This window comes from Trichoderma evansii (genome assembly GCF_050947405.1).
Source record: "Trichoderma evansii strain SZMC 28006 chromosome Unknown GGI43scaffold_32, whole genome shotgun sequence".
Lineage (NCBI taxonomy): Eukaryota > Fungi > Ascomycota > Sordariomycetes > Hypocreales > Hypocreaceae > Trichoderma > Trichoderma evansii.
In genome coordinates, this window is record NW_028145174.1 from 1 (window position 1) to 21,469 (window position 21,469).

Sequence of the window (21,469 nt, forward strand, 5' to 3'; positions counted from 1 at the left end):
AATATTTTTTTATTTATTAAATTAATATTTTTTTATTTATTAAATTAATATTTTTTTATTTATTAAATTAATATTTTTTTATTTATTAAATTAATATTTTTTTATTTATTAAATTAATTTAAATATTTATTTTTAATTTTTTATAATTTTTTTTTATTATTAAAATTTTATATATTTATAATTTTTTTAATTAAAATTTTTTTATTAAATTTTTTATTATTATTTAATTATAATATTTAAATTATTAATATAATATTTTATTTTAATATATAAATTATATTAATTATTTTATTATTTTTAAATAAATTAAATAATTTAATTTTAAAATTTTTTAATAATTAATTTAATTAAATTTTTTAATTAAATTTAAATATTATTTATTTATTTAATTATTAAATTAAAAATTAAATATAATTTTTTCTTATATTAGCTTTTATAATTTATTTAAATTTATATAATTATATTTATAAATAAAATATAAATTAATTTATTAATTTATTAGTTTATATATATTATAAATCTAGCTTAACCCACCAAGTATTCCATTCTCTAATTTCATTATATATATTATATATAATATCTTTATTTACCCAGCTTGGATATACTATCCCATTGCTTCTTTCTTCGCTTTGTCCTTTGGTTTTCAGTGGTACTTGGATTAAGATTCGCTGTGAACTAATTATCCAATTTCTTGTAATATCCTCTTTTATACAATCCATGAAATAATCAACATGTGCGTCAAAACTCAGTGGATGTTCGATCTTAAGGCCCTCAAATAGCAGATCAGTATCCAGTGAATCATTTCCCATCTCAGTTAAATCACAAAGGTACTGTTGAGCGACTTCCGCAAAGGAAGCAACGTTGCGAAGCGTGCAAACTATGTCAATGAGCCATGGGTTTTGAGGCCACTGGGCATTGGCAATTAATAGCGATGGCCATAGCAAGTTTAGGATATTCATCACCTGTCTTAAAATATGAATTCGTGGACCAGATGAAATCCCATTATCAAGACGCATTTGTCTCATTCCTTCCACAATAGCTCGGAATGTAACGCTAACATGAGAAAGGTCACTTTCATCAAGCTGCTGCGATAATATTCGCCCTGTTAAAAGCAAGCGCAAAGCCTTTGTGTAGACGTCCAGTAGAGGAAAGCAAGAGCTCAGTGTAAATGAGACACGGATGACAGCTGGTAGCATCTTCCCCAGCACAAAGGCCAATATGCTTTTATGCTTCATGCCTTTCCGAAGCATTCTGGCATCATCTATGGGTTTCCCATTCGCCAATGCGTGTTTAAAATTGCTAAGCAATAGAAAGAATAGCTGCTTAGCTCCCCTAGCCTCTTCCCCCTCGTCTATCAGGATGCTATACGATAGCATACTTGCAATCTGGAGCTGGGGGTCTTGAATAGGCGGTGAATACTCTTTGCTGATTTGAAGAAAAAAGTTATCCACCATACATAAACCTGATCCATGCGCCCTAATTGACGATATAATGCCCTGAACAAAGACAACGTAGTTCTGGTGCTGAGAAGCATCTGTATATATGAGACCCAAGTCATTTCGCATTAGCTTCATTGCAAGCTCAAGTGTTTTAGAGAGGGATCGTCCGATGCTAGGCTCTGAGCTGCGAGAAATTTTGCGCAATGATGAAACTGTGAGGTCGAATAGTCGTTTATTTGTTTTATAGCTAGACTGAGTTGTTGAGTTGATGATTTGATCAGGCACAATGCCTTTAGCAAAACAATAGCGTTGTAAAGCAAACATGTTTTCATACTTCAGATATTTAAGAGGCGTGATCAATGCCAATATCCATACTTCAGATACGGTAAAGCCCGCGTCAGAAAAGTCGACAAATCCATGCTCCAGTAGCGTGGATGTGAACGATATAAAAGACTGCCGTTGAGATAGGTCCAGAAGATGCTGCTGGTCATTGAAAAGGCAGAATTTCCCAGGCTGAAACATATCTGGAAGTTTTAATAGGCCATAATTAATGAAGCCTCTCCCCATTTTTGCGGATAATGTAATGATCTGCCTAACGCAAGAGGTCTTGTCGGCCAAATATGCCACTGGTTGGTCGAGCATTTCCGCTGGAAATGACAATATACAACGTGCCATGGCAAAGTAAGTCCGAGAAACATCCTGCTCTAAGATCAGAAACGCATCTTCCGCCTGCGCCGCATAGTCTAAAATTTGACTCTCGCTCTGCTGGCTCTCCTGGCTGTTTTTAAATTCTTCAATTTTAGACACGAATACGTCCAAGATAGTTAATGCTACTCGTAGAATCGACCAGTCAAGTTCGGGTAGTGGCATGGTGAAGTATTGGAATATCCGTTCTAAGTGAGGCGTGTTTAGGCAGTGCGTCGCCGCTTCTAAGTCCAGAGCTTCTCTCATTACATTTACTGAAGCTGCGAATGATAGATAGAGAATCTCTACCACAGCCGCCTTATTCTGTGAGATCATGGCGTCAACAACATCCTGTGTAACGCACTGATTCGTATCTTTGGACAGAGCTAGATACTGCTGATGGATCTCTGCTGCGATGCCATCGAATTGCGTTATCGTCTGTTGAAAGAATGTGTGTCTCCATTCTTTGAAAGGCTCAAAAGACTTTTTAGCTTCGCCGGATGAAACGATAAAGCTCGCAAGCTGGGCCCATGCCCTGATATTTATCAAGCACGCTTCCTTATGAGAACTAGAAGGAGTAATAAGTCCTTCAATAAGAGTTACTTGAGGTCGAACACTGGATGGTGCTGCCCAGAAGAGCGTGCCAATGAGGTCATGATGATTTCTTAGAGCTGCCAAATCTCGCTCAAGGATTTTATGTTCCTTGAGGTACAAGCGGCTGTGATTTGGTATTGTTCGGGTTACTAGGTTACGGATATCCTTCTCAGAGCCGAACTGTTGGAGTTTCTTGATACTTACGGCAAGAAGTTTGAGAAATATGTGAAAGCAGCAGTCATCTGCTTCAATCTCAAGCATTGGCCTACCGGATAGATTATTCATGAATTGTGGAGATCGGTAGACTTCTTCATTACGGAGATGGGCAAGCTTTTGAGACCCAAAGAAATCAAATATAACACCGATGATGGGCGCGCTATGACACCAACCCCATTGCTGAACTAGGTAATGGCATCGTGAAACAAGAGCTCGACAGTAGCTGTTGAAGCTCGCAGCTTGGTGATTATTGTCCTGATACAATTGAAAGACCCGTCGGACAAGTTTCTGAGGTATCCCCCATCCTTCAGCTCTTATGTTATAGGATTCTGTCGTAGCTATTCTCCCAGTGTTATCAAATTTAAATAGTGGAAGGAGGGTGAACATAGTCTCCCACACCATTTCGAATGCAAGGGCATCTGTACCAGAGAGAATATGAGGTTGTAGTATAGCTCTCTCCAATACGCCCCAGAAAGAGAGTTGTTGTGGGCTAATGTACTCAAACATTTGTATCAACAGAGTCCATGAATGTATTGCAACGGCACTTTCTCTTAACATGCGATCGCGGCGATTGAGCTGGCCGAAGTCGTTGTAAATCTGCTTGACTTGGCCAAGGCCGCCGCGGAGAAGTATCGAAATCATCAATTTCGATAGCGACAGTAGCAGTTCTTCCACAGCGGATTGCTGGTCTGCTAACTGTAGCACTTTTTGACAACGATTTAACAAGAGGGAAGATGTTAACAAGACCCTGTCGAAAATTTTCAAGATAAAGTTACCGTCTTTGATGTAGTTAATTAACGATCGGTCTAGCCCAGCCTCAATTCGAGCAACGAAACTGCGGAAAACTTCCTGTAGCCGCGAAATGAGGAGAGGTATTGGTGACTCGGATTTCGCTGAATCCAGAGTATCCCTCGCATACTCCAAGGTAGAATGAACAGCATTGATAGCGCTATCATCATCGTGTAGATTGGGTCGCTGGCTGTCTTCCAATCGCTCAGCTATTGAATCAAATAGAATTCCAATCTCAGATGATACTTTCTCGTTCCAGGAGCCCCAGTGAAAGACTTGATCGCCAAATCTGACTGAAATTTGTGTTTCACGATCGGGAATTTGCAAATGTGAATCTCCCATCCATAATTTCTTCAAAATGCCGCTACCAATCAAAGTTGATTCATGAAATCGGACGTCAGGCATGAGAGGAAATATCTCAAAATGATTGGTATATCGGATACCATACGGCGCCAGACCGTAGAGCTTGCTCGTCTCAGGTAGATATTCAGTGTCAACAATAGAGGAATATGCTGGAAGTGGATCATCGGCATGTGTATATTGAGGTGCTTTGATATCAATTCGACAAGGTTTGATGTTTTTCCGAAACCGGAGAGGCCTCGATCGAGTGCGCTCTGGTTCTCGGGATACCTCTAGCGTTGTGTGCTCTGCTCTGGCGGGGTTTGTAGAAGTTGAGCCTGTAGATATAGCGTTGATATTTCCAGTCAAACGCCAAGTAGGGCCCTTTCGTTTTTGAGTTCTGAAAATATGATCCAAAGTCCCTTTCCTGGAATTAAATGACACTATGGATCTCTTCGCTCTCTCATCTACCTCCAACTGAGCTGCTCGGGAAACAAGTGAAGGTAAAGGCAAAGAATCCATATTGCCCATATCAGGCGTAAGCCCCGTGCTGTTACCTTGATATGAATCACTTCGTCTGTAACCAGCCGAGCCGCTATCATCGAGATACTTGACCAACCTGCGGGAAGAATTCCTCAGTGTGCTGAATTTTAACCTGGAAGTGAGTCCATCATTTGAATATTCCCGGCGCATGTTTGCTCTCTGGCGTTGTATTCGTTTAGACTTGCTGGCTGTCGATACTGATAGCCGCTGTTGAATTGTACCCAACTTCCATTTTTCCAAAACAGACATAGCATCTACTTGGTCCTGCCTTGTAGCAAGCTTGATGACTTTTTGCTGCACATTGCTGCGCCCCTGACTCAGAGTTTGCTTAGCAGAGCGTGCAGCAATACGTATAAACCTAGGAGCGCCTGGCTCTATTGTGTCAAGAATACTCAACAAGGGAACGTATTTCATTGGAGGTTTTCGTTTGTCAAATGACATTCTATGTTCATTATTCGAGACTTGACTAATGATTGGCGATTCAGGCGACATATCGGGCTGAGAGAGAAGAAAGCCATCAATAGTATTTTGCCTTCGACGAGACTGAACGAATTTGACCCGAGATCCGTTTGACAATTTGGGTCGTTTTCTGCTCGATACTGATGGCTTAGGAAGCTGGAGCTGACGCTTACTGCCAACAATCACTGGACTACCATCAACCTGGTCGATTTCTTGACTGGGAATTGGTGAGGCAGATCTCTCGGCTTGATGTTCGGATGTGTCATCTGTCGTATAGTCTGCAAGAGATTCTTCGTCCAATTCCAGTGGAAGAAGGCCTAAAGCGGTGGAATCAAGGACTGACTTCTTTTTTAGAGCTATTCCACGTTGCTGCTCGTTATGAGGCCGATGCTGCGGCTTCTTCTTGGGGCCATGGCGATCGTTATTTTTACTCAGCTGCTGGTCTAGTCTCAGCCAAGAGGCGGGAAGAACGCCTTTAATGCGGCGCCGATATGTAGTTACCAGCTGATGTGTGTCGTTTTCAGCTTCATCTCTGGTCTCAGGGTTTTCACTGTACCCTTGTTGGTCATGCTCATCTTGATTGTTTAGCTCTTGAGAGGACACTTCTATTGGAGTTGCAGAAACTAAAGGCCTCGGTAACAGTCCCGTGAAAGAGTCATCCCAGTCAATGGTAATATTGGGATTTAAGTTTGGAATTTGTTGTGCATCTAATTTTGGAGACACTGAGGGGGGACTGGGAGATATCGATATTCTGGAGATGGCAGCCATTGGTTCTGGTGAATCGCTATAAATAATATCTCGCCTTCTGGCTCTCTGGGCGAGTGGCAAGACTTGAGACGTTTTATGCTTTGCTATATTATGTTCGCCAGTAGGCGAGTGTTCATTTAGTAGCTCATCTAGGCCTGGCAAATCCTGGTCGAAAGCATTTTCACCAAGAGTATCGGTTCCAGAGCTAGTTAAGCTGTTGGCAGCCGATTGTTTATACGACTGTGATACATCCAAAGAGGCTGTAGCTATATCTAGCTCTCCATGTTCGCTCTGGGTAACCGCAAAGCTGTCGTCGTCCGTTCTATCGGTTCCTGATGGCAAATCATCACTTGGGCTGTACTGATCAAAGTTGTCATCTGGTAGAGCTTCTGCTAGCTGATATTTCCCTCCCATGCCAGTTGGTATTTTCATAGGTTTAACTCCAAGCTGTGGGAAATATTTTCTATGATATACGTTATCATAGGAATAGGGATATTGCTGTTGCGGCTTTCTTTGTCGTAAAGAATGCGTATGATGGGACGAAGCATTCACTGTGGCTTCCCAATGAGCATTATACTGGCTGACCTCACTTATCTGAGCGATGGCTGCATTATTTTGCGACATCGACGGTGATGAGGCAGACGCGGCGTTGCTATCATTTTGGGCTGCTGTTGTACTTCTGAATCTAAGACTGGGGGCGTCCAATACACTCTGGCTGTTGCGGGAGATAATCTCGTCGACAGTAGATACTTGAAATGGGTTATTTGTTTCCGCATTCTTCGGAGGTGATGGCTGTACCTGATTCTGAACAATATCTTCCGTTCGAGATGATATGGTTAAAAGTTGGTACCCTCCTTGTAGGTCTGGCCTCAACGAGGTTGGAGAGGTCTTTGGTATAGAGACGCGACTCTGCTCGTCATCGTCAGACCCGGGAAAATCCCATATACTCTCTGCAGTTTGAATTTTAGAGACGGAGGCCTTCGTTGGAGGCTGCGTTGGCGAAATGGCCAGTAATTCATCATCGCTTAAAAATTCATCCTCATCTTCAGAATCTGCTACTTCACCACGCTCTCTCCAGTCAGACATTGTCAGGAAACATTGCTTCCATGGGGCGAGAAACGTGAATGCATCGCGTCTATGTTAACGGTAAGAGCCCCACCAAGTGTCAAAGAGCACTTGCGTCTCTAGGGTGTCTAGTACTACTGAAGCTAAAAATAACCATACCTAGCTAAAGTATATTATATAAGAGCATACAAGGTATTTACTTAATTCTTAAGTTTTTAATTAAAAGTATATGTATATGATAAATATTAATTAAATATCTTTTATATTTAATAATTATTTAATAAATATTTAATTTAAAAATATAATATTATATACTATTATATATATATAATATAAATTACTTAAAATATTTTAAATTTAATAAATTAATAAAACCTTAGTTTATATATTAATTATTACCTATATAAAATTAGTTTCTATTTAGTTTATAAAGGTATCCTATATTATAGCGTTAGAATTTTTTAGTAGCATCATATACCGTCCCAATAAATACGTTAATAGTTCACCAGTTCGATCAACTACTGGAGGGACTAATGTCTGACGGTGAGTTATGTGCTTGATCCTTTGCTAGCCATTCGATCGGATGCATACACAGACTGTCGGAATCTTGCCGATGGTCCCATTGGCTGTCCGGCTATCATCACGTATTTCACGAGCCATTCATTCGTCTGCCGTCCAGTTGAACAGTCGCAGTGGAGGAAATGGCTCCAAACCTGTTGAAGACTCCGCGGATCAGGGCGACGAGCTTGAAAACCAAACCGGTACAGAATCGTCTGGTGGGCGCTGGAGAGGACATGCGACTGGGCCTATAAGGACACGCCAGCAACGAAAGAGACAAGTTACTGCTCTGCCGCCAGTTGAACTATCGCAGACATTTTTGCAAAATAATGTTTCACCCTACGCAACCCAGGAACGGCCGCAGCTTCCCATTGCGCTGACGGAAGACGCAAGACATGAAAAATTATTTCAAGTTGTTGCTGAGCAAGGGCCATCCTTTAAAAAGAAATACGAGGCATTGGAGGCATATTTTGAGACAGCATTAAGACACCTCTTCGTTCGAAGCGGCGAACTCGCGATAGACTTGGAAAACTCCCGTTTAGACCAGGATGACCGAAGATGGGAATCTCCAGAGACTATAGCGCGAGCAGTGCGGATTGGGGATATGATCATCGAATCTTCCAATTGTTTGATTGATGTCGTATACCCCACCCGTCATTTTGAACATACCTACGGAGTTCGACCATTTTGGTGGTCTCATGTTCTTAAAGTTCTTAAAAGTAATACACCGGGTCGTCATGAGCAATTCTCTCCTCTTGCTGCCTCTATCTCTTTGGATGACCAACTTGACTTTGCGGAGCGATATGATTATGCCTTGCCACATATCATCGCTGACCTCTCTGCTGATACGTTTATTGCTCTGCGAACGATGATTAACCGCGAACTTTTCGCATCGCCAACGCCAACGTTCGATTACAAAACGAGTAAGAGGCCGATTACAGTCTTTTCAATGTTTGGATATGGGGGAAAATCTATCTCGGAAGCAATCGGCAGACATTTTGCACACTACAGCGGTGCGGACCTGGTTCACCTGGATGCGTATGACCTTTCAGAGCTTGTGGGCGACTACTTGGGCCAGAATTGGGCTTATTCGCGCACCCCACTCTCAATGCTAGGTTTTAGAGTCGCCGAATTGAGTGGGAAAATAGCTCGAAGTCGAGATGATAAGCCACTGGAGAACCAAGATGAAGAATCCGATGGGGAAGTTGGAATTGCCACGAGTAGCTCGGGCCCTTCAGCTGTGGTGGAGGAGCTGCAGAAATTACGCCAAGGAGAATATGAAAGTTTTAGTAAATGGGAAAATCTCAAGATTGACAAGATATTGGATCAAATTATTCGATCAACAGGCGTTGAATCTACACAACCTCGTACACGGCCAGTGTTAATTCATATTCACGACATTGTTGAACTGAGCATGACAATTGAGGGATCTCTACTGATCAGTCGGCTGCGAGCCCTCGCCGATATTGCTTGGCAACAAGGGTTGCCAATTGCTCTATTTGGATCATCTTCCTGCGAGCAGCCGTCGGAAGACTATCGAAATGCCATCAAAGAATTTGCCACGAACGACTTTGTTGTCACTCGTCACATTCAGCCAGATTTTATCGAACAACATACCGCACCTAAAGGAAATGTTCGAACTCAAGAGCCATTCCGCCTACAAAAAGCTGATTATCTCGCTGAGAATGTCAATAACATTGCTCGTATGTTAAGAGCACTAGATCCCGAAGTATCGCCACAGGTAGCTGGCTTGTCATTTGAGTCTATTTTATCATATCTGCGTTCCTCGAATCCCAGATATTCCATACTGCAAGATTCAATTCTCCCGGCACCGGAAATTTATCACCTGGCATGCGCCTTCAGGTCGCAGGAACACCCCAAAGCTAGTACCGGTAGCAGCACGCCCTCCGGTTTCTTGGAACGATTTGCTTTAGGTCATCTACAACAGTGGCCTGGAGATACATTTTCCAGCGAAGATGCTGTTGAGGGAGATACACTTAATGGCGTTGCAAGGGAAGACCATAACACAACGGATAGCCGGGCTACAATGAAATTGAATGAATACGAGAAACGAATAGCTTCTGGTCAAATTAACCGAGAAAATCTACGCACAACATTCGCAGATGTTCATGCTCCGCCTGAAACTATATCTGCCTTGAAACTTCTCACATCACTCTCCCTCGTGCGACCAGATGCATTTTCCTACGGTGTATTGGCGCAAGATAAAATTTCAGGGTGCCTCTTGTACGGACCTCCTGGAACTGGTAAAACTATGCTCGCGAAGGCAGTGGCTAAAGATAGCGGTGCGAATATGCTCGAAGTCAGCGGCGCCTCTATCAATGATAAATGGGTTGGAGAGAGTGAAAAACTCATTCGCGCGGTCTTTACCTTGGCTAAAAAACTTACACCATGCGTTGTTTTTATCGATGAAGCAGATTCTTTACTGGCCAGTCGAAGTATGTTCGCTAACCGGGCGTCTCATCGTGAGCATATCAATCAATTTCTCAAGGAATGGGATGGTATGGAAGAGACAAATGCTTTCATAATGGTTGCGACCAACCGCCCCTTTGACTTGGACGATGCTGTCTTGCGGCGATTACCACGAAAGATTCTTGTTGATCTTCCTCTTGAGAACGACCGCCGGGCCATCTTAGAACTACAACTGAAAGATGAGATTTTGGATGATTCTGTATCGTTGGATGAATATGCACGACGAACCCCATACTACTCAGGATCCGACCTCAAAAATATGTGTGTTGCAGCCGCAATGGCTGCAGTGGAAGAAGAAAACGAGGCTGCGGCGAAACACCAAGGGTCTACCCCATTCCAGTACCCTGAAAGACGAATCCTTCGGAAATCTCATTTTGACAAGGCCCTGAAGAGTATTCCTGCAAGCATTAGTGAGGATATGATCTCTCTCAAACTAATACGCAAATTTGATGAGGAATACGGCAACAGAAAACGAAGCACCACCAAGTCAGCCATGGGTTTTGGATTTGTTGAAGACAAGCGCCATGCTCCTGTCAGATGATAAATTACCCATCTAAAGGCGATGAGATCAGTATATTAATGCGGGGTATTAACAGTATATAAAACTCCAAATAATATTCAAGGGGCTGTTGAGGCGATATGTGAGCTCTGTCAAAGCTCGATTGACAGATGAAATTTCGTAGTTTCGGCAGTGGCGTTGCACAATGCTAAAGTGACTTGGCTGGACCCAGCTCTTAATGCTGGTGCGGCAAGCATAAAAGGAACCCGAAAATTTGTAAAGGGGAGCATAATTACCAACCTCTTCAGCTGCAAGGCCCAAGTGTTATATATGGCTCGAGTATTGGCCTATGGTATCTTCAACCGTACTTCTACTCACATGCAATGCCAGCCTTTGACGAGGTCGCTAGGGAAGTAGATGCAGAGCTCATTTACGTATTCTCCGTCGATATTTGAATATTTTCTTCTCCCAATGCCTTGGAATAAGAGTCCTGTGCTCGTCGTAGTGCATCCAACGTTGGCTGCATTATTTTGGAGACTGCCTCACGGCCACCGCCCACCATATCTGGCTTCCACCGGATTTTCTTTCCTGTACGTTCGAAGTGGCTACGGATCTCCTGCTTGCGCTTTTGAATAATATTGTCGCGTTCGGCCTCCGCCTCGTCAGCTACAGCCTGGATGCGTGCCGTGGATCTTGTTAGCGATTCAGCCAGATACTGAACCTCCATCGCCCTGTCAGGATCGCCAGAAAGAAAACCATCCCAAAACTGGTGAAGGAATTCAATGGTTGTGGCATGAGTAAGAGCGGATTTGTCAGAAATTTGAGGGGGGATTCCCATCGGAGAGGTATCATCTGAGGCGCCTCCGTATTTTTGGGAGCGTTGTTGGTGTATGCCAGCCATGACATCCTTTTCTGCCTCTTTAATTGCATCACGAGCAGTATTGAGCCCAGGCTTCGACTCTTTGTCGCTATCACTATCTATGTCGAGGTCTATGTTAATTTGAAGCCCACTGTCTCTAGCCTTATCATTGCTGGCTGCATATAAATTTTGCATTTTGGCGAGAATTTCGCTAGGCTGCTGACTCCCGAAAATATCCTTATTTTTTGGCGACGGGGAATCTTTTGATGAGAAGAAATTATTCCTCTCTTTAATACTAAGCATAATACGTTGTTCCTCCCCCTCTCCCCTTAAATCTCGTAGGATTAGTTCTCGGGATGTATCGTAAAGTCCCTTTGAATCAATGACCGTGCTATCCGAGGGAGGAACATTTGCCATGATTTTCTCGCTCAAGTTATTAAGCGTCCTAACAATGGGAATATTAGCTCGAGGTCGCATCTCGACATCCTTGGCATTGCCCCCTTTGAACCCTCCCTGATTCTCCTCATTACCCTCAATGTCGATTATGTGAGGAACAGGCTGGCTCATAACTTTCGCATCAGGCGTATTACTATCGGCATTGTATTTGTCAAAGATGGCATCTGCAGGGTCGTTATCGGTGACGCGTTCCCCCTTAAGTCTCTTGGCTAGCTTGCTGAGGAAAAATCGCGACCAGAATTCCGCCTCAGAGAGTCTCGGCACGGTTTCATTGTAAATTCTTTTGATTAACGGGTGCTGAGCAAAGATCATTTGAACCTGCTCGACGCTAATGTTCAATTTTAATTCTCCATCAACAGTCCGAGGCTTAACAGTAGAAAGGACATTGTATGCTCCCTTTTTCTGGTTGATTTCGATAGCATGGGCTCGCAGCAAATTTATTCTCATGGACCAGAATTGGGAGTTGAAGGCGGCACTTGTCATTGAATCTGGCTTAGTTGATATAGCGCTCATGTAAGTTTGATGCAGGCTCTTGTCTTTTTTCATTAGAGATTGCTGTAGCTCAATATTCATTTTAAGTTGGTTATCGTCGAACCATTTTGGAGACATTGATTGTGAATTTATGCCATTGGAGGGCCCTAGAGTGGCAGAGGCGCTTCCTGAGCCATCTCCATTCGCAGCAGGCGCTGCAGTGACAGCACCTAGCTTGGATACGTTTGTATCGGTGCTTCTGAGATCGGCCAAAAGTCGAGAAAGTAGATCTTTGACCGCTTGGGCCTCTGCTTTGGCTTCTTGGGTGTTGAAATGAAATAGGTATGTGACAGGGTCGTTTCCGCTCTCGGACTTTTCGAATATTTTAAGCATAACCTTCGGAGAGCTGTCGGGGGTTTGTTGAAGATCTGGCTAGCGTTAGTTATAGTTATTACAACCATGCATTCAAACGAGAATTACTAGTAATGTTGGTAACTGGCAATGAGACCGTTGCAGGGCCTCCCGACGCTGGAGTCCAAGTTATCGCTCCATTATCACTGGTGAAGGACAGGATGCCCTCTTTCTTTTTGAAAAGAGTGTGGCCCGTTGGACTGGCCATTGCAACTCGGCCGCGAGAGTCGATGCAGAACGAAAGTGTCCCCTAATCAAAATCTCAAGCTATATCAGTCGCATGCTTAATGTCATTTGGCTGCTCACTGCAGTTCAGTTCCCGCTGCGGAGTGCTGCAAGTACTAAGCAGAGTGATGGTGCTCCGTCCGTAGTGGTGAACTAAACAAGGGAGCATTTAGTACAGGGCAGGCTTAGCCCATTCAAAGCACTATATCACTACAAAACTTAAAAGATTCCTCACGCTATTCGATATAGACTAGGACTACTATATATATACATATAGTAAAATGTTAATATTATGTTGTATAATAGTAAACATATATTATCCGGAATTTTTAAAATTAATTAAAAAATTATATATTAATATATTTAATTATATATATATTTTAAGAATACTATCTAATTATTACTAATCCAGAAGTATTCCATACATATATATTTAAATAATTTATTTATAATATAATGTTTTTTAATAATGCATAGAATATATAATATTTAGCAGTACTATATTATCTATGTGCGGAGTATGGCAGCCAATACTGCTCCTTGCTTACCAAACTGTGGGGTGGCTGTCTATCCTATCTAGGTTCCCATACCTCTCCTAATCCACAAAAGACAATCAACGGCTCATTAATTACGACTACCGACTGTCCAGTGCTGCTGCGCCCGTTGGTACACTTGCTTCTTCACGAACTGGATCGTTCTAGAGAATATTAGTCATTTTCAGCTCTTCTGGGAGTCAAATCATCGAACGCCAGGGCCTGCCCCTGCCAACACGAAAGCTGATTCCTTATGCGCCCATGCTGGCAGACTTGTTGCAACCGATATTCTGAGAAATCTACGGCTCTCTTCTTCTGAACGCACGCATGATTTAATATCTGGGCGGGGTTTTTTTGACGCCGGACTGTATTTGCTGGTTAAATATCTTGTGCGACATATTGCGAGCGTATCGTTCAGTCTTTCTTTCTGAAGGGAACATTCGCCCGCCTGGTCGAATTCGCCGATTCCTAAATATCGACGTTCAGCGCCTTTGGTCACAAGTTCAAGGCTGTGGCAGTTATCGAAGCTGGCTGGCCATCTTCTTCTCTCGCTAGAATAGCGGCTACGGTTTATCTTGTTTTCATCTACCACAAATTAGTATTCTCGCGGCCGTTTGTCACTATATTTAAAGCCTAACGACTTTCTTTTTGTACGATATGTGGTAGGTGCGCTTTTCTCGACTATTTTGACTTCTCAGACAACTATGGACCAGTAGACTGTTCGCGAACCTAATCTTCTCTTTTATCTTGATATCTTTTTGCGCCCCGCTATATGATATCACAATGCTTTACCACGTTTTTTTCGCAGCTGCGATAGCACTCAACCTGGGCATTTACCCTTTTACCCCACTGCATATTCCCCGTTCTCACTACCCTGTTGACTGTTCTGAGGCTAACAAACTCATCCGACTGCATAACTAGAACAACGAATTATAATGTCTCCTGATGCCGTGTCGTTATTATTTCCCGATCGGCCTATTCGGCCCCTGCCGAAACGCCGACTTCGGGAAAGGTTATCGCCAGAGGTAGCCAACTCGATCAAATATCCCTCCAATATCCATGACCATATACCTCTATTCTACTATCCATCATATACTACGAGAGACGACAACGGGATACCCGCTTTGACATCAATTGGCCCCACTCTCCAACACCATCGTGATGATTCTAGAAGGAATTCTACGCTGCGACGGAATGGGGCAGTTATGGCAGCTGTATTCAAGGAAGAGCTGCGAGAAACTCTTATGATGGGGTCGTCGCCAAAAATTCAGAGTGTGGTAATACAAGCTTCTGCAGCGTTAGACCCTCTTCGCCAGACGATGGAATTACAAGTGATACCATCTGCTGCTTCGTCGGCGGACGGCTACGAGTCTTTTGAAAATACCAACAACAAGAAGAAGCGGAAAATCCCCACTACTGGAGATTCTTTAGCAAACAACAGTCTTTCTTTGGGCGTTGATACCAATGCGTCATTGATATCAAACTCTATACGAGCTCGGTCACCGATGGCCGAAGTACCCAGTAATAGAACATCACTAGCCCCAGCTGCGTCTCCGGGAAATAACTCCTATGTTTCAAGTAGCCAAGGATTATCTGGATCTGGCAGAGGGAGACTTGGGCGATCTAATAACGGACGCAGTCCCCTGCGAGCTTTGTCAGATGGAAGCAATGTCTGGTCCGGCCGTTCAAGGGCTACTTCATCCCAGTGGGCACCGGCCGGTACGTTCTTTTCAATAAATCTAGTTGTACGCAAACGTACGATGTATGCTGATAGACTTAGATGCAGGCCAAACTGGAAGTGGTATTATATCTAATGCCATTGCTACTGCTGAGAAAGAACCTTTGCAAGGACAGGAGAATGGAAGTCTCTTGCAGCCGCATGCGACTGCTTACAAGGCAATGCCTGCTTCTGCTCAGTTCACATTCACTTGTGAGCCACAAACACCCGGAGCTATACAGTGGCCAGGTAAGTTTCTAGATACCACTCTTCCCTACGACTGCAGCACTGACCGTTCTACAGGTCGCTCTACAGGCCAAAGTGTGTCGACTCAGTCATCACAAAATCTACCAGCTGCACCTCCTCCGAGCCCCAGTCTGCTACAAGCTGGTTCATCGAAGCAAGTTAGTAAACCTCCTGCTGGCTCTACTCGAAAAACTCGCAGCCATCTGGAGAGGGAACTGGCCATAGCTGCACGCCATCGACGCCAAATTGCTACAGAAAACTACTATCATAGCATATTAGACTCAGCGGAGATTTGGATTTGTGAATTTTGCGAGTACGAGCGCATCTTTGGCGAACCACCCCGCACTCTTATTCGAGATTACGAAATTAAGGATCGTCGACATCGCCAGGAAGAAGCAGACCGAAAACGATTATTAGAGAAGGCCAAAGCAAAAAGCAGGAAGGGGAAGAAAAACAAGGCATCCGCAAAAAGTGGCCACACGAATGACCATATCCCAGACCAGCCTCATGTTACACGGCCAACTGACATCTCACCCGCCATGACTAATGAGCAGAGCCGTTCCACCCACTCTGGCGACGGATATGAAGACGATTATGAAGATGGTTATTCAGATGCACCGCCCAGACGCAACTCAAGTGCCGTGGCCACCCATGCAGATCCCCTACCTCCACCGCGAGCAAAAACCTAAGGCTTTAGTCGGCTGTGTGGGTGGCGTAACTTGTCTAAGCAGTTGTTCTATGAGAAATGAATATCATTCACGTTCAGTGTGTAAATATCCTAATGACCCCTCCGTGGATTATGAGCAATTTCACTGCCTATTCATAAAGTGACTGGATTATGACGTTCGGATCTTATGACCGTCAGTATAGATACTCGAGTGAGTCGCAAATTAAACTAATGATGACACTGAGCGACTCTGGTTTGTTCTCATTTCAAGCAATATGCAGTCTATATAGTTGACTATTACAAATTCAATGAAGGCATGACGATACTGATGGTTGAAACGCGAATGACCAGCCACAAGCGACCTTCGACAGCTGGCATCATTCTTATGAAGTTATAAGATGGATGTTGCAGCTATCTAGAGTCAAACTTGCCTTTGCCCGATTTTCATTAACTAGTCCCGTTAGACGAACATATGCTCTCTGATCATCGCCTTGGTCAAATCGCTTTTACATCTTCATTGTCATTAAAACCGAGTGAGCCTTCTTCTAAGTATAAATATCCGTGCTGAAACAGATATAGTGTTGGATCTGCTTGCAGCCTCTGACAGATGCGCCGAATAGCTGACTCGTCAGATATCCGCCCATCTACTTTATCTGCCATAAATGGTACCTTGTTATCTCTATATACTAGCTTGGTAAGTGAGGGCTTCACTTTATATACTTAATTAAAAAACTCAGCCTAGGATAAATATTCACCGCTGAAGCATTTATTTAAGTGGAGAAATTTAAGGACTTAAGCATAGCTTTGCATAAATGAAACTAACTTTAAGGTAACGAAGCAGTTTTCCAGCTTAAGAGATTGCAAAAGAGGGAGGTCCTCAGGAATTAACATAAGCTCGATGTGAGGAATCTCATCTGTAACTAAGCCGAGGGGATCTAACGCCCGGATATATAAATGTTTTAGTCTCTTCATGTAGTGAAAAAATATACAATTTAAGTTGCTGAGGAAATCTCTAGAGCCTTCTGTTATATTAGTCCGCCACCTTAATATACTATCTTCCGTGCCAAATATGCGAATTATTGCAGACTCAAGCTGGTTAAGAAATTGGTAAAAGGTATTAGTAAAATACCCAGACGTCTATTTTAGCAGCTTATCGAGGATAAGCTCCCTCACAAATATACTAGCCTCAAGGGCCTCCCAAGTCTCATTCATAAGCGCTCGCCATTTTTTTCGCAATTCACTTTTGTGAACAGTGTTGGCATCTTCCTCATCGTCGAAGTAAATCCAAAGAAGCTCGCGGCTCTCATTATTGACATCGCGGTCGACATCGAGGCCAAAATCAAACTTAAGTGTAGCCGTGTGTATATTTAGCGTTAGGTGGCCATTCAAGACCTTGCAAGCTGCTGGGGGCAGAGATGGTGTTGTTGGCTGATCATCAAGGTCGCATTGACATGTAAATTCAATTACATTTGTGTATTGACCGTGAGCCTCAACAGCGACCAGTGCAGAAGCTGCTGAGGCCTCATCGCTTGTGAATCGTATTGTATTGAAGATTTCGGGCAGCAATTAGGTCTTATACAACTTGCATGTTGCACTCAGATGGATCTTGTCGCCAATATCAAGAATCTTGATTATCTGAAAAGATAATTCGCATGGAAGAGCTAAAAGGCTCGCCATTTTGAGTCTGAGATAGCCAGAGAGGTGGCTTCTCGCTATGGATAAATGGTCTTTATGAAAATATTATTGTAAATCGCCCTGTTACCTACTATATACACCTACTTTTATTACACATATCTCGGTCAGTTACGAATTTAGATAGTGCCAACTGCGAAGACTTGGTCATCGTACTAGGCAGTAGCGACTAGTATATAGGTATTAAGCTTCATTGTATTGGTTTAGATCCTGGTCGCACTGATTCGGTGGTAAATGGGAGGGTTTGCCAAAATATTACCTGCATGCCTGTAATAGGCAAAACTTCAGATTAAGTACCTAGAGAATCACAACTGCCCAAAACCCATGTTGCCAAACAATACCGTTCAAAAATGCCTATACCTGTGCTATGTTAAGTATATTTAAATCTTGGACTCGCTGTATTTTCGAATTGACTTACAAGAATGGGAGTTTGCAGCATCCAGATCTAATGCGTCGCTTTAAGCTCGCAAGTTACATATTATCTGCCCCTCATTGGATGCTACTGCGGGAGGTGGGGTTTTAGCAATCGCTGAGGGGCATTTCATCCCACCTTTTTTGAACTGCTTGCTTACTTATATATTATAATATACTACTTTTTAAATCGGATGCAGATTGCTTTGCGAGCTGTTTTCCCACCCATTTTGAGCAGCAGTGGATATTCCTGCTCCGATAGGCCCGGTCATGGCCTCTACACAAATCGTCCAGCTGCAGTCGCTCAAGCCCGATCTCCATGAACGTGCCTGGGTATCGATACCTCATCCTAGCCTCCCTCTAATCGCAACCGCACACGGCAAGAATGTCACTGTCTTCTCTCTATCAACTCTCTCTTTCCACAGCGCCTTAACCGACGGCCACGCACGATCCATCCGAAGCGTCGCTTGGAAGCCTGCGCTACCGCCACATGAATTATGTCTCATCTCAGGTAGCTTCGATTCTTCCGCCGGCGTTTGGCGCTGGAACAAGGGCAGCGATGAAGACGAAGGTGATGGCCTGGCCCAGGATATGTCAAAAGGACCTGTGAGTGATGAAACTGCCAAGAATGGTGAATGGGACTACAACCTTGTCCTGGAGGGACACGACTCCGAAGTCAAGTGCTGCGCGTTTAATCCGTCTGGCAACTACCTTGCGACCTGCTCGCGCGACAAGTCCATTTGGATATGGGAGGATATTGCCAGCTCCGAATCTGAGGACGACTGGGAAACGATTGCCGTCCTCAACGAGCACGAGGGAGACGTCAAAGCCGTAGCTTGGTGTCCCGATGTCCCTGGACGCAACAGCGTTGGACAGCGATACTATAGCGTCGATGTACTTGCCAGCGCTAGCTACGATAACACAGCTCGGATTTGGCGTGAGGACTCAGATGGAGAATGGGTTTGCGTGGCAGTTCTTCAAGGACATGAAGGCACTGTCTGGGGTGTAGAGTGGGAACTAAAACCGAGGGACAATCGATTCCCCAGGCTTATGACGTTCTCGGCTGATGGGACAATACGTGTGTGGACGCTTGAGCAAAGGGAAGATCACACTGATGGGGACAGCTCAGCAATCTCGCAGGGCCTGGGCGGTATACCAAGCACGATGCGAAGGTCTTTCAGAGAGCAGTGGAACTGCACGGCTGTGCTCCCCAAGGTGCATGACAAGGACGTATATTCAGTCACATGGAGCGCTGAATCCGGTCTCGTTGCTAGTACGGGCAGTGATGGTATTGTTGCTTTATACAAAGAGGAAGAAACTGCTCCATCAGATTCCCCGGCAATCTCCGAGGATAAAGCCTCGGATGGCAATGCAAGCTCAAATCATAATAGCTCTGCTGCTAGCGGGCCACAGTGGCAGCTACTGACCACAGTGCCCAGTGCTCATGGACCATACGAGATCAATCACATCACCTGGTGTAGGCGATATGATGCAGGTTCAACAAGGAGGGGAGAAGAAGAAATGCTGGTTACAACGGGCGACGATGGACTGGTTCAGTCATGGCAGGTTGATGTTAGATCTTCATAGCAAGAACAGGCGTTTCGTGTGTAAATATTGTAATATAACAGAAACAGTTTACCTAGAAAGCTGCCCTGTCTAACACCAAATATTATTCCTTCATTCTATTGAAGCCGGTAAATTCCATTTCAGTCCATTAAATTACATCTTACATAAAAGTCTTATGCAATCAAGCCACGCACATGTGCTGCAGCCATTTTCATTTACACTTGTCTTTTGCGAATATTAATTCATGTATCGCCAAACACAAATATACCTTTACCCTTTCTGAAGCCTTGAAGGCCTCTTTGAACTTCCTCTGTCAAGGTGGAAGCATCGGTTTCCCAGTTCCATGCTACTTCATCAAGAGGAACGTCTCGGAACTTACCCTCGCGGATGCTATCAACGATATAATCAATCATATGTCTGCGCCCAGTGGGATCCTGCTGGTTCCATCGCGAAAGCCAGAAGCCAACGAATCGGATGTCTTTGAAGATGAGCAATCCAACCGGAAGAGCAACTGGCTGTCTGGCCATGCCACCGTACGAGACCAGAGTAGCACCCTCGCCAAGCGAGCGAGCGAGAGCAGTGGCGGATTTGCCGCCGACGCAATTCAGGCCAAGCCCAATCTGCTCGCGGCCTTTGTTTGTGATTTCTGCCAGCCGGTCTTTCCACTCCCGAGACAAAAACTGCGCCTCCGTCACAACGATATCGGCGCCAAGATCGGTAAGCTCTCTTTTCAATTCTTCAGTCGCCTCGGGAGAGCTTCGTTCACGAATAACGTTGATGCTCCTTAGTCCCCAGAGCTTGCCAAACTGTATGGCGGCTCTTCCCACTCCGGAATTCGCTCCATTTTGAATGAACCATTCGCCGCTGCCCACCTCAAGCGGTCGCATGCCAAGACCCTTGCCTATTCCAGCATTGGGACCATATGTTCTCAGAATGCGATATGCTGTGCCGGGGTTGATGGAGATGGTCGCTGCCTGAGTCGCTTTCAGTCCCTCCTTGTTAATTTTTATTATCTCGTCTAATTCTGCCTCGGCATGCGTCCTCCACGTGCCAAACTGAGCAACAGCCGGTATCACCCAATCTCCTTTGCGAATGGGGGAAGACGGATCGCCCGTTGCGAGAACTTCGAAGACACCCTCGTTTCCAGGGATAGCGGACGGGGTAGGTGTTCCTATCAGGGACGTGAAGCTGGGCTGAGAGCCGTACGTGCCCTGGACGGTGTTTATATCCGCAGGGTTAATGGGAGCCGCAAGAGCTCGCAGCAGGACGGATTTAGAAGAGAGCGAGGGAGAAATGGAGTGTGTGTGTAGCCTTGGTATCGTCAGCTGGGCAGTTACTCTGGTTTGACCTCCAATGGGCGATATTCACTTTAATACGTCAGATGGCTCTCCATTCTGGGAGAAGACAAGAGCCTTGGCCTGAGTGTAGCCATATGGGCCAGACCGGCGTCGAATAGTTTGCTGCGATAAAGGATTAGAAAATAGCCGTCCAACGACGCGCCCGGCCCGTGGTAGAGCGCATGGAGCTATATGAGGACGGCCTATCATTGCTGCTGGGGCTTGAGATAAGGAATAAGATGTTTAATCATACAGCTATAGCATGTGCCAATGGTGGGAAAGACAATTGAAGCCGAAACTTCAATTCAGCCATCCGGTAAACTGCCCCTCTTACCCCACTAAAGCCGAGGAGCTACGTCGACGGCACTGTGGAGGTCTCCATATATAAGGCTTGAACGTCAGCATATCAGACCAAGGTAACCGAAGGATGTAGTAAATAGTATAACAATTAGACTA

The 21,469-nt window shown here is 44.2% G+C and overlaps 7 protein-coding genes across 7 annotated transcripts; 3 read left to right on the forward strand and 4 right to left on the reverse strand.

Annotated features, from left to right (window-relative positions):
- Positions 1-458: 458 nt before the first annotated feature.
- Positions 459-6,991, reverse strand: GGI43DRAFT_417748 (Mus7/MMS22 family protein). The gene has a single exon (XM_083207458.1). The coding sequence runs from the start codon at positions 6,894-6,896 to the stop codon at positions 513-515; it is 6,384 nt and encodes a 2,127-aa protein (XP_083055646.1). The 5' UTR covers positions 6,897-6,991; the 3' UTR covers positions 459-512.
- A 331-nt stretch (positions 6,992-7,322) lies between these two features.
- On the forward strand, positions 7,323-10,658 carry GGI43DRAFT_268497 (uncharacterized protein). Its single transcript, XM_083201050.1, has one exon. It carries the CDS (start codon positions 7,459-7,461, stop codon positions 10,462-10,464), a length of 3,006 nt encoding a protein of 1,001 aa, XP_083055647.1. The 5' UTR covers positions 7,323-7,458; the 3' UTR covers positions 10,465-10,658.
- On the reverse strand, positions 10,152-13,166 carry GGI43DRAFT_417754 (TFIIH/NER complex subunit TFB1). The gene is made up of 3 exons (XM_083207459.1): positions 12,689-13,166; positions 10,723-12,636; positions 10,152-10,321 (listed from the first exon to the last, which is right to left on the reverse strand). The coding sequence occupies exons 1-2, from the start codon at positions 12,825-12,827 to the stop codon at positions 10,853-10,855; spliced, it is 1,923 nt and encodes a 640-aa protein (XP_083055648.1). The 5' UTR covers positions 12,828-13,166; the 3' UTR covers positions 10,152-10,321; positions 10,723-10,852.
- A 1,146-nt stretch (positions 13,167-14,312) lies between these two features.
- On the forward strand, positions 14,313-16,029 carry GGI43DRAFT_388405 (uncharacterized protein; the record flags this gene model as incomplete). The annotated part of the gene is made up of 3 exons (XM_083204067.1): positions 14,313-15,096; positions 15,164-15,343; positions 15,398-16,029. The coding sequence occupies 3 exons, from the start codon at positions 14,313-14,315 to the stop codon at positions 16,027-16,029; spliced, it is 1,596 nt and encodes a 531-aa protein (XP_083055649.1).
- Positions 16,030-16,502: 473 nt separating this feature from the next.
- On the reverse strand, positions 16,503-17,684 carry GGI43DRAFT_426139 (uncharacterized protein; the record flags this gene model as incomplete). The annotated part of the gene is made up of 5 exons (XM_083208599.1): positions 16,503-16,686; positions 16,831-17,029; positions 17,060-17,144; positions 17,181-17,535; positions 17,587-17,684. The coding sequence occupies 5 exons, from the start codon at positions 17,682-17,684 to the stop codon at positions 16,503-16,505; spliced, it is 921 nt and encodes a 306-aa protein (XP_083055650.1).
- Positions 17,685-18,235: 551 nt separating this feature from the next.
- Positions 18,236-19,756, forward strand: GGI43DRAFT_417765 (WD40-repeat-containing domain protein). Its single transcript, XM_083207460.1, has one exon. The coding sequence runs from the start codon at positions 18,381-18,383 to the stop codon at positions 19,695-19,697; it is 1,317 nt and encodes a 438-aa protein (XP_083055651.1). The 5' UTR covers positions 18,236-18,380; the 3' UTR covers positions 19,698-19,756.
- A 51-nt stretch (positions 19,757-19,807) lies between these two features.
- On the reverse strand, positions 19,808-21,467 carry GGI43DRAFT_268655 (MDR family NADPH-dependent oxidoreductase). The gene is made up of 2 exons (XM_083201051.1): positions 21,045-21,467; positions 19,808-20,987 (listed from the first exon to the last, which is right to left on the reverse strand). Exons 1-2 carry the CDS (start codon positions 21,221-21,223, stop codon positions 19,919-19,921), a joined length of 1,248 nt encoding a protein of 415 aa, XP_083055652.1. The 5' UTR covers positions 21,224-21,467; the 3' UTR covers positions 19,808-19,918.
- Between the last annotated feature and the right edge of the window lie 2 nt (positions 21,468-21,469).

Bases quoted from the DNA above. Each gene is read 5' to 3' on its own strand.
- GGI43DRAFT_417754 (XM_083207459.1), bottom strand. From the start codon at position 12,827: ATGGCCAGTCCAACGGGCCACACTCTTTTCAAAAAGAAAGAGGGCATC. The intron at 12,637-12,688 runs GTAATTCTCGTT...AACGCTAGCCAG, and splicing joins GCCAGTTACCAACATTACTA to ATCTTCAACAAACCCCCGAC.
- GGI43DRAFT_268497 (XM_083201050.1), top strand. From the start codon at position 7,459: ATGCATACACAGACTGTCGGAATCTTGCCGATGGTCCCATTGGCTGTC.
- GGI43DRAFT_417765 (XM_083207460.1), top strand. From the start codon at position 18,381: ATGGCCTCTACACAAATCGTCCAGCTGCAGTCGCTCAAGCCCGATCTC.
- GGI43DRAFT_417748 (XM_083207458.1), bottom strand. From the start codon at position 6,896: ATGTCTGACTGGAGAGAGCGTGGTGAAGTAGCAGATTCTGAAGATGAG.
- GGI43DRAFT_268655 (XM_083201051.1), bottom strand. From the start codon at position 21,223: ATGATAGGCCGTCCTCATATAGCTCCATGCGCTCTACCACGGGCCGGG. The intron at 20,988-21,044 runs GTGAATATCGCC...GACGATACCAAG, and splicing joins GAGCCATCTGACGTATTAAA to GCTACACACACACTCCATTT.